General features: G+C 62.1%; 1 protein-coding gene across 1 annotated transcript; it reads right to left on the bottom strand.

Moving 5' to 3' along the window:
* Nucleotides 1-2,147: 2,147 nt before the first annotated feature.
* LOC138431370 (ADP/ATP translocase 3) lies at nt 2,148-6,806 on the bottom strand. Its single transcript, XM_069573481.1, has 4 exons — nt 6,481-6,806; nt 4,311-4,797; nt 3,059-3,199; nt 2,148-2,697 (listed from the first exon to the last, which is right to left on the bottom strand). The coding sequence occupies exons 1-4, from the start codon at nt 6,589-6,591 to the stop codon at nt 2,540-2,542; spliced, it is 897 nt and encodes a 298-aa protein (XP_069429582.1). The 5' UTR covers nt 6,592-6,806; the 3' UTR covers nt 2,148-2,539.
* Nucleotides 6,807-11,665: the final 4,859 nt, after the last annotated feature.

Here is an 11,665-nt window from a genome sequence, read left to right on the forward strand (position 1 = left end):
GAGACACCAACCCCCTTGAAAGCTAAGAAGGTAGGGACTCCCCCTGCAGAGCGGGAGAGCCAGGGTCGGGAAGGGTGCCCTGGAGGAGGGCATAGCAACCCACTCCAGTGTTTCTGCCTGGAGAACCCCATTGACAGAGGAGCCAGGTAGTCCATGGGGTCGCACAGAGATGACTGAAGTAACATATACACACACACAGAAAAGCCAGGGGAAAGGACTCAGCCCGCACGCGCACACACACACTCAGACACACAGATAACCCAGGGGAAAGGACTCAGCCTGCACGCACACACACACACACACACACACACAGAAAAGCCAGGGGAAAGGACTCAGCCCGCACACACACACACACAGAAAAGCCAGGGGAAAGGACTCAGCCTGCACACAGACACACACACACACAGAAAACCTAGGGGAAAGGACTCAGCCTGCGCGCATGCGCGCGCACACAGACACAGAGACACACACAGAGGAAACCCAGGGGAAAGGACTCAGCCCGCCCCCTACAGAACTCAGGGCTTCTCAGGAGAGACCTCAGACCTCTTTACTCTTGTTTACACGCTTCAGTTTCTGGCTGCAAAGAACTCACCCCAAACCGCAGAGGCAGGGTTGCCACGCCTGAGGGAGGGAAGCCAGCCGAGCGAGCACCTGTGGTTATTCCAGAGCACCTGTGGTTATTCCACTGGCCGTGCTTAAGGCACCCGGTAACACGTGCCCCGAGTCTGCCCCCGCCATCAGCGGAGGTCTGGGCTGACAGGTTCCTGACTCGGCGGCTAGGCCCGGTCGGAAATCAGGACACTTCTGCCTGGTGGGCGCCGGACTCAACCCCCCTGGGTGAGTGCGGGGCGGTCTCATCCTGGTCAGGCAGTGTGGGCTGGGCGACCTTGGGGACAGCGGGCTCCAACTTCCTGTTCCCGGAGTGACCTCACCCTGATCTGCAGATTATCCAAGCCCTGCCTTCTAAGACAGCCTGGCGGCGGGGCCCTGTGACCCGCAGACCACCCCCACCCGCTGGGTCCTGACAGCTGCAAGGGGAGCCGAGGGACGCCTCTGTGTGCACCTGCTGAGGGCTCAGGCTGCTGCTGACCCCACAGACACGCTCCCCGACCCCTAGACACCCCCAGGGGGCCTCAGAGCCCATCCCACGCACCGCCACAGCCCCCACCCTGACATCGGCCGGGGAGGCCTGGTCGGTCCCCGGCGGAGTTTTGTCCCTGCAGTATTAGGGGTCAGGTTTCTGCAGAAATGCTGAGCTGCACAGGGCTGGGGGGAGGGGGTGTGTGTGTTCAGTCCGCCAGTCATGTCTGCCACCCTGTGGGCTGTGGCCCACCAGGCCCCTCTGTCCATGGGATTCTCCAAGCAGGAAGACTGGAGTGGGTTGCTGTTTCCATAGCCAGAGGATCTTCACCACCCAGGGATGGAACCCAGTTCTGTGACATTGCAAGGGTGACAGCTGAGAGCCTAAAAGCTGGTGAAGAATCCGCCTGCAATGCAGGGGACCTGGGTAGGGGAGGTCCCTTGGAGAAGGGATTGGCAACCCACTCCAGTGTTCTCCCCTGGAAAATCTCACGCACAGAGGAGCTTGTTGGGCTTCAACCCGTGTGGTCACACAACTTAGCAACTACACCACCAGGGAAGCCCCAGGGTGCCCACCTTAGAGGGGATCCCACAGTGAACCCTGGGCACGGGTGGATCACACAGCTGCCCCCACATTGGGGGTCCTGTGTGGTTAAATCCCAGCTACAGTTGAGAAGGCTGAGAGCCCAAGGATTGATGCTTCTGAACTGTGGTGCTGGAGAAGCCTCTAGTCCCTTGGACTGCAAGGAGATCCAACCAGTCCATCCTAAAGGAAATCAGTCCTATTCACTGGAAGGACTGATGCCCAAGCTGAAGCTCCAATCCTCTGGCCACCTGATTCGAAGAACTGACTCTTTGGAAAAGACCTTGATGCTGGGAAAGACTGAAGGCAGGAGAAGGGGACGGCAGAGATGGCTGGATGGCATCACTGACTGGATGGACCTGAGCTTGAGCAAATTCCGGGAGTTGGTGATGGACAGGGAGGCCTGGTCTCCCACCTGGAGACCCTGTGGTCGGCTCATGGACTGCCCCTCAAAGCCTCTCTGCTCAGAAACGAGACCAGCGCCTCTGTGTCCTGATTTTATTGTTCCGCAGCGGAAATGCCCGACGGAGAAACATAATCGCGAGTATTCGGCTGTGCAAAAGAGAGGATAGTGCTTAAGTACAAATGGAGACATGATTTTCTTAAATAAATACTTAAACACGGCTCGGTCCTACAAGCACCTGGAGTCTAGGTCTGGTGTGCGGAGCTGCCTCGACTGTGGACCCATGGAGACCCCCCCCGATTGCCCTCTCCCCCCACCCCAATCAACACGTGGACCCAGGGCCGATGGTCTGCCAGTGAGGAGCCCCCGGCGCGGGGCGGCCCGGCCCCGGCAGGGACGCTGGAATTTCTCGAAGTCGGTGGTCCGTCACAGTGCGGGATGATGCTAGGTGGTCGCGGCGGGCGGCCCGGCTTTTAGATGACCTTCTTGAGCTCGTCGTAGAGGACCAGCACAAAGGCGCCGCCCATGCCGCGCAGCACGTTGGACCAGGCGCCCTTGAAGAAGGCCTTGCCGCCCTCGTCCTTGAGGATCTTCCGCCAGCAGTCCACGGTGCCCTTGTACATGATGTCGGCTGTGGGGAGACGGCGGGGTCACGGCGCGCTCGGACACGGCCCCCGGGGGACCCGGCAGAGCTGCTGAGGCCCGGGCCGCCGTATGCGCGCCAGGAGCTCTAGCGGAGAGGCGGCGGCCCTGGGCATGCGCTCTCGGGAGGGGATCGAGCCCAGGACGCCGGCCCCCACGAGGCTCCGGGACGCCAGGGCAAAGACCGAGGGAGCTGCGGGCGCCCGCGGGGGACGCCCTTATCAGATCCCAGGGCGCCAGAGGGCCCTGTGCCCGCCCCGCCCCATCCGCCGCCCCTCGCCCATCAGCGCAGCACCCCCCGCTCCCGCCCTCCCCGCGCCCGTCAGCGCTGCCCTGAGCGCGGCCGGTACCTCCTTTGCGCCCCGACTGCATCATCATGCGGCGCCGCACGGTGTCGAAGGGGTAGGAGACCACGCCCGCCACGGCCGTCACGGTCTGCGCGATCATCCAGCTCACCACGATGTGCGTGTTCTTGGGGTCTGGGAGCATGCCTGCGGGGGCGCACGGGGTGAGGCCCCAGGGCCGCCCACACCTCCACGTGGAGTTCCCAGCTCCTCCGGGGACACTCGCCGGGTCGGACTGGGGTCAGCACACGCCCTGCCAGCCGGCGGGACGGGCCCCGCTGGCAAGGAGGGGACGCTCTGTAAACGGTGCCAGCCGGCCCGGCCCCGCCTCCGGGGCGGCTCACCTACAGGGACTGAGCGGCGCCGTCCCCCAGGTCGTGGTGGAGCCCCAAACCCCGGGACTAGAGGATGGAAGTGCACTTTAAGGAACGCCACCGTCTCTAACTGTAGGTGTGTAGGGGAAACCAAACATTTCACAGACAAAACCAGGATCACACAGAAAGATGCTAACTCACTACAACTGGGGGCCCTTAACAGGTCAGGGCAGACAGACACACAGGGAGGGGCGGTGAGGAGGGAAGGCTCCGGAGGGACCGGCCCCGCCCCCACCTGGGTCTGACTCCAGCCTCCAGGACCAGGGGCAATAAAGCTGTGCTGCCCTTTCTGTGCTATCTGTCCAGGCCAACCAGGAATCCCTCTTATCCATGGTGATGAATTTACATGTATTCCTAACCCTCAGGAACCTAGAAGGAAGCTGTCTTTGGAAATGAGGGTGGTGGCTCAGATGCTAAAGGATCTGCCTGCAATGCGGGAGACCCGGGTTCTCGACCCCGGGTCGAGAAGATCCCCTGGAGAAGGAAACGGCAATGCACTCCAGCACTCTTGCCTGGAAAATCCCATGGATGGAGGAGCCTGATAGGCTACAGTCCATGGGGTCACAAAGAGTCGGACACGACTGAATGACTTCACTTTCACTTTCAAGAGAGAATGAAGGTGAAATGAGGTCACCAGGCGGCTCTGGGGTCAGACAGACACACCCAGAGGAAGGAGCTCATGAGGACTCAGGGAGTCCACTCGCCCAGGAGAGAGCCCCGCCCACCCCTGGGTCTCAGCCTCCAGCTGCTGGGGCTGGGAGCCCTCAGCTATCAGCAGCTGAGGTGCCTCCGCCCTCCCCCCAGGACTAGCCCCTGCCCCAGGGAGCGGAAGGCCCCTGCCCTCCCGGTGCCGCCCCCACCGTCGCCTCCGGCAGGGAGCTCACCCTTGGCGGTGTCGTAGATGCCGAAGTAGGCGGCGCGGTAGATGATGATACCCTGCACCGACACGTTGAAGCCCTGGTACAGCCCGCGGATGCCGTCGGACTTGGTGATCTTCACCAGACAGTCTCCCAGGCCCCTGAACTCGCGCTCACTGCCCGACTTGCCCACGTCGGCCGCCAGGCGGGTTCGGGCGAAATCCAGCGGGTAGACGAAGCACAGGGAGGTGGCCCCGGCCGCGCCGCCCGAGGCCAGGTTGCCTGCGAAGTACCTCCAGAACTGCGTGTGCTTGTCCACGCCCCCCAGGAAGATCTGCTTGTACTTGTCCTTGAAAGCGAAGTTGAGGGCTTGCGTGGGGAAGTAGCGGATGACGTTGGCCAGGTTGCCCCGCCAGAAGGACAGCACGCCCTGCTCCTTGGGGATACGCACAATGCAGTCCACGATGCCCTTGTACTGCTTGTCGGCCGCGATCTGCTTGCTCGCGTGCTGCACCTGGGGGGCGGCGGAGGGAGACACAGGGCTCTACCGGGGGCCTGGGCACACCGCCGAGACTTAGAGGAGATTCTGGTGAAGCTCAGCCAGCTCTGAGTGACTGCTCTGAAGAGGTGAGGGAAAGGTCTGTATGGGTGGGATTCTGGTCAACAGAAGTTCATACGAGCTGGGACATATTCTCGCGGAGCGTTTCTTACAGTCTCAAGGTGCATTCGTCACCGTGAAGGTTTTTAATGCTTTTTCACACACGACAGACAGGGAAGCTTGGCGTGCTGCACCCTGGGGCGGGAGTGAGGGGGAACAGGGCTTCACCCAGGGCCTAGGGCAGACCTCCATGGCCACTTATAAAAATACACGACCCGAGAGTGGCGAGTTACGATCTGGGGCAAGGCGAGGACTACACCCCCCGGGGGAGAGCAGCTCAGATAGCTGAGAGATTGAGCCAGAGGTGAGACTGGATGAGATTCTGGTCAATGGGAAGTTCCTAGAGCGAGCACACACTCTGGCAGAGCCTTTCTCAGAGCCTCAAGGAGCACTCGTCACAGTAAGAGTTTTTAGTGCTTTTCTAAATGATAGACAGGGAAGCCTGGCGTGCTGCAGCCCAGGGGGTCGGCAATGATCGGACACGTCTGAGTGACTGAACTGAAACATGAGGTGGGCAAGCAAGAAGTGGGCTCACAATCAGCCACTGGAAACATCTGTCTCATGACCTGGCCTGTCACTTTTTCCCAGAACCCGCATGCCTCATTCCTGCTCTCCACCCTGAGGTCCTTTCACGGGGTCTGAAGGTCAGCAGCACCTGACTCAATACTCATAGAGACGGCTCAGACGGTCGAGAATCACCCTGCAATGCAGGAGACCCGGGTTTCACCCCTGAGTCAGGAAGATCCGCTGGAGGAGGGCATGGCAACCCATTCCAGTATGCTTGCCTGGAGAATCCCATGGACAGAGGAGCCTGGCGGGGCTACAGTCCATGGGGTCGCAAGAGTCGGACACGACTGATCTACTATCGCTTTCAGAGGTAAATAGCAGGTGCCCACAAGCGCCAATTTGCGGTTGACATCTGCAGAGGTCACCAACGACATACGTGTCGTTAATAAGACATTTACCCGGGGCCTTTAAGCTCTCCTAGCATCCTTCCTGGGGAATCCTATTTTAAGGGTGGCAATCCCATCGCAACGCTAATTCCACTGGCTCCCCATTTGCGACGCTCCAAACAGACCAGCGCAGTTTATTCCACCTCAGACCCGCGCAAACAAGTGCGAACAGTGGGCAAGAAGACCAGTACAACTGCAGGGACTAAAGACCTTCCCCCGTCCACGGCCCAAGGGGACGGAACCCCACCCACAGCCTCGCAGGGTCCGTCCACGCGGCTCTCCCCCCGCGCATGCGCACCCCAACTCTGCAGCCCCCCAGTGCGCACGCGCGGAGGGCGCCGCCGCCGGCCGCCCGACGCGCATGCGGCCCCCCGCGCCCCAATGCGGACATCGCCGCCGGGCGCCCCCCGCGCATGCGCTCCCTCGCGGCGGTGCCCACGTGACGCGACCCCCCGGAAGCCAGCCGGGCCGGCCGCGCGCGGACAAAGCGGCGCGACCTCCCCGCTTCCGGTCCCGGGGGCGCGCGCGCCCCCGAGCTCCCCGGGGCCCGGCGCCGGCGGCCGCGCGCCAGCAGCCTGACACGCACCTGCAGCAGCAGCTTGACGCGCTCGATCGGGGCCACGGCCGTCTTGGAGATGGCGGCGGCGATGCCCCCGGCCAGGAAATCCTTGGCGAAGGAGATGGCCTGTTCCGTCATGGCGGCGGGCGGCGAGCGGAGCGGAGGCGCAGAGAAGCAGAGAGAGAGCCGGAAGGTGAGCGCCGCTGGCTCAGCGCTGCCGCCGCCGGGACCGAAAGGACAGGGCGGCCACCGCGCAGCCGCTAAGGGGCCCGCGCCCCGCCCCGCGGCCCCCGCGCGCCGCGCCCATTGGCTGCGCCGCCGCCCGGGCCCCGCCCCCTGGGCGCGCGCACCGCCCCCGCGCGGCCTGCCGGGAGCGGCGCCTCGTCCCGCCCCGTGGGTCCATACGGCCTTGCCCATTGGCTGCGCCGCCGCCCCCGGCCCCGCCCCCTGGACGCGCGCCGCGCCTCCCGCGGGCTGCCGGGAGCTGCGCCTCGCCCCGCCCCGCGGGCCCCCGTGCGCCGCGCCTATTGGCTGCGCCACCACCCAGGCCCCGCCCCTGGCCCGCGCGTCTCGCCGCGGGGCATGTCGGGAACCGCGCCCCGCCTCTGCGCCGAGCGTGCCCGGGGCGGGTCGCGCTGGGTTGCGTGGCGGCCACTCTGACCTTTTCAAGGTCATGCTTGGCCTGGCGGCGGCGACGAACGACACTGGCGTAGGGGACAGGCCGGGCTTTGCGAAGGCCCGCGCCCTCTCTTCTCCCAATCGTAGCACCGGACGCTCGGGTCCCCAGGCTCGTCCACTCTGGCCGGTCCGATCATTGGGGCCCCGGCTCCGCGCCGCAGACCCCCGAGTCCCGCCCGCGACCCCCACCCCCCCATCCCAGCCGCCCCGAAAGGTCCTGATGACCCCCGGCGCCCTCCAGGCCCCTGCTCGCCGCGCGGGACGAGCGATGCAGTCTGTGCGTTCTGACCCAGCGTACGAGACGGCCCCGAACCCCGGCCGGCCCGGCCTCGGAGTAGGGTTTGCCTGTGCGCAGCCCGGGAGACCCGGGTCCGCCCAGGAGAGCGCCTCCGGAGGACCCAGCACCCCCAGCTCTGACCCTGATGACTCTGGGTGCATTTGGGGGTCCCGGGATGGAGGAGGGCCCGCTGCATTTCCAGGACCCACCGGGGCTCAGACTCGGGGTGTCCCTGTCAAGCCGGGCACTGCGACTTGGGTGGCGGGGGTGTCTCCTAGAAGAACAGGGGCATGTGTGTTGGTTTCACAGGCTCACTGACACGCTCACGTGTGTATACGTGTGTCTACAGACATGCACACGTATGCAGCTGTTGCACATACCCACGCGCCGACAGGTGTGTGCATACGTCACACGCCGCGGTATAGGCCCCCTGCCTCCAAAGGCGTGTCCGGAGACCTTGATGTTTGGAAGGCCTTACGCATGCAGTGTTCGCTCAGTCGTGTCTGATCGTTTGTGATTGTGGAAGAAAAAAAAAAAAAGTGCAACTGGAGAGTTGTGAGTTAAGTTTTATTGGGGGCAAAATGAGGACTGCAGCCCTGGGAGGCAGCGTCTCAGGTGGCTCTGAGAGAGTGCTCCAAAGCGGCAGTGGGGGAAAGTCGATATATGAGGTTTTGGTGAAGGGCGAGTTCATGCCGAGTTCATGCCGTGAAGCAGTTTACAAAAGGTTTTTGTTAGTCTTGAGGATCTGATGTCACCCTGAAGGGATTTAGTGCCTCTCTAGGTATGAAGGGCTGATGTTGGAGCTGAGAGTCCAACCCTTTGGCCATCTGATGCGAAGAGCTGACTGCATTTGAAAAGACCCTGATGCTGGGAAAGATTGAAGGCGGGAGGAGAAGGGGACGACAGAGGATAAGATGGATGGCATCACTGACTCAATGGGCATGAGTTTGAGTAAACTCCAGGAGTTGGTGATGGACAGGGAGGCCGGGCATGCTGCAGTCCATGAGGTCGCAAAGAGTTGAACACAACTGAGCGAGTGAACTGAGCTGAACTGGACTAGATATGAGGAGTTGCAAGGATTGAGATCATAAAATCTGTTCCTCAAAACATAGAGACCTGTCCCACCACATTCCCCGGAGCACAGAGTGTCTCACTCCACCCAGAACTCCCTCAGGGATTGTTGACGGTCAACAGCGATAGCCGTTCAATCTCCGCAGAGGCAGATGGCAAATTGCCTTTGTTGTCCAGTCATCTGGACAATGCTTTGTTGTCCAACGCTCTTTAAGTGCCGATTTGTAGTTGATACGACCCAGTAGACCGTAGCCCTCCAGGCTCCTCTGTCCGTGGGATCCTACAAGCAAGATTACTGGAGTGGGTTGCCATTTCCCTCTCCAGGGGATCTTGCCCACCCAGGGAGTGAACCCAGATCTCCCGCATTGCAGGCAGGTTCTTTTCCCATCTGAGCCACCAAAGGAAGACCCTGTGAACTCTTTATTGAAACAAGTACAAAGTGTATCGTCCTGTGAATTTTCACAAAGCGAAAGCCGAGGTGTGTCAGTAGCCAGGTCCAGAAAACAAAGTCTTTGTAGCGACGCAGGTGCGAGAATTCTTTCTAATTTGCCTCTCTGCCCTGTTGCTTTTTCCTCTTTCTATCCCCCTTCCTCTTTTTCCTTTATGCCCCTCCCCCCACAACGGCTCTGATGGTCAAGAACCTGCCTGCAGCCAGGTTTCGATGGCGGGGTCTGGAAGATCCCCTGGAGGAGGGCATGGCCACCCAAGTCCGGTATTGTTGCCCGGGAAACCCATGGACAGAGGAGCCTGGTGGGCTACAGTCCATGGGGTCGCCAAGAGTCGGACACGACTGAGTGACTGACACTTTGCTGTTTCTGTTGCTTCTTTCTTTCTCATCCCTGCCTCTCTGTCCTTTCTGCCGCCCCGCCCTCCTTCTCATGAGGGGGTCTCCTCCACGTGACGCTGGATGGAGGGATGGATGCTAGGGGCTGCTGACCCGCGAGAGCCGAGGCACCCCCCTCCCCCCACCCCAGCCCCCGGTGTCCTGGCAGGAGGGCCTTCCTGAGTCCTCTTCCTGGGGAGAGGCAGGTAAGAGGTGAGGCCTGAGAATGGCTGGGCCCCAGAGGGGTGGGGACAGATCAGGCCGCTGTCAGCAGATGCGGATCGCAGCGGGCTAAGTGCCTTGGTGTTCTGGCATCTTCTGAAGCTTCACTGAAGCTGGCCTGGGGCCTGGAGGATGGAGCTGGATGGTGGCCCAGCCCGGTTCCAGCCGGTCGCGACCACACGGCGGCGCTGGAAGAGAGGGCGAGGCCGCCCCAGGTTCTGGGCCGGGACCCGTCGCTGGCTCCGGGGCACGCCCGGGTGAGGGAGGCGTCCCTCCTGTCATTTGTGGTTTCTATACATCGGGTACCCGCCCGTGTGGGCGGGGCGGGGCCCTGCGATGCTTATCTCTGCCCGCTGGGCCAAGGAGGATTTTCCAGCTGGAGCTGGTCCTTCAGGCTGCGAGGCCCGGGCACTCTGAACTTTGCTTTAAGAGCGGGCGTTGGGCACCCCAGGACGGCTCTCTGCAGCCTTGGTGGTGGAGGCGGTTAACCTCTGCGCCACCCTGTCCCCTCCCCTATGTGACGGACCCCTCCCCCCAACTCCCTGGGGTCCTGCGTGCATCCCAGGGGTCACCCCTCCCCCCGGCCCCGACTCCTCTGCCGCTTGCTCTCTGCGGGAAGGACTGGATCAGTGTGACGTCTGTCCTCGTTGCTAACTAGGCCGCAGAACATGTTTCTCCTTTAAAAGCACTTCACGTGGGCCTTAGATGGGTGTCTGCTCCCTGTGTGTGTTCTGGGAGGACGGCTGGGGGGCATTGGTGGCCCAGGCCTTGCGCTCCCCTAACGGCTGACCCGGGAGGGTAGCAGGACCACAGACACCCCGGGTGTTGGGGGAAAGACTGTGCACCTGTGGGAATTGGGATGGGGACGGTTAAGGGAGGTGGGATGGTGGGTGGGGGTGGGGGAAGGAAGGGGTTCTGTTCCAGGACTCCGGGGGGCAGGGGTGCAGAGACCAAAGGCTGGTCCCTATTCCTCAGCACCGGCCCGAGCTTTAATTCCGACGTGCACAGCGTTAGAGGCTGCGTATCCGAGAGATGGTTTTTGTCCTGTCACGTCCGACTCCCCGACCCCACAGACTGTAGCCAGCCTGCTGGAGCGGGTTGCCACTTCCTCCTCCAGGGGGATCTTGCCGGCCTCGGGATCGAAGCCAGGTCTCCTGCACTGCAGGCAGATGCTTTACCATCTGAGCCACAGGGAAGCTCCAGCAGTCTTGGCTGAGAAATCCCACGGACAGAGGAGCTTGGCGGGCTGCAGTCCGTGTGGGTTGCAAAAAAAAAAAAAGCCAGACAGGACGCTTAATGACTCAGCGACATCTGAAAGATGGGTGGGTTAACTAAAAGAGGTGGTTAAAGACGATTGGCTGAGTAACGCAAGAGCTGAGGGGCGCATTTCGGGGGTGGAGGGGAATGGGGTGCACGAGCCAAGCTCTCTGTGAGTCCCCCCTCGGTGTCAGCCAGAGACAGCATTGCCCTCTGCTCAGTCGCTCAGGCGTGTCTGACTCTCTGCGACCCCATGGACTGCAGCCCACCAGGCTCCTCTGTCCTTGGGATTCTCCAGGCAAGAATCCTGGAGTGGGTCGCCATGCCCTCCTCCAGGGGGTCTTCCCAGCACAGAGATGAAACCGACGTCTCCTCCATCGGCAAGTGGCCTTTTTGTTTGTTTCTTTTTTACCACTGGCGCTGCCAGGATCAGACCCTGCCTTTAAGGGACCTGGTCTGGTGACTGATGGGTGGCCCGCTCGGTGACCGTGCCCGCTGGAGACCCCCAGGGATCCTATGAGGGAATGTTGGTGAGGCGGGCAGGCCGGACACACTGGTGGTCAAGTTACATCCTTTTGGCCTATGGTCGTGCCCACCCACGCACCCCAGAGGCGTGAAAAGGGCAGATGTGAGCCCGTGATGCGTGCAGACAGTCCTGCTGGGCAGTAGGCAGGCCGTCATCTGCTGAGTGAGTAAATGAACGGACTGCGCCTGGAGGGTGGGGCCAGGCCCTGGCAAATTCTAGCCTGGAAACCCTTGTGCACGCTCAGTTGCTTTGCTCGTCTCCGACTCTCTGCGACCCCGTGGACCGCAGCCCCCCAGCCTCCCCTGTCCGTGGGATTCTCGAGGCAAGGGTACTGCCGTGGGTCACCATTTCCTCCTGC

This window comes from Ovis canadensis, chromosome Y (genome assembly GCF_042477335.2).
Source record: "Ovis canadensis isolate MfBH-ARS-UI-01 breed Bighorn chromosome Y, ARS-UI_OviCan_v2, whole genome shotgun sequence".
Classification (NCBI taxonomy): domain Eukaryota; kingdom Metazoa; phylum Chordata; class Mammalia; order Artiodactyla; family Bovidae; genus Ovis; species Ovis canadensis.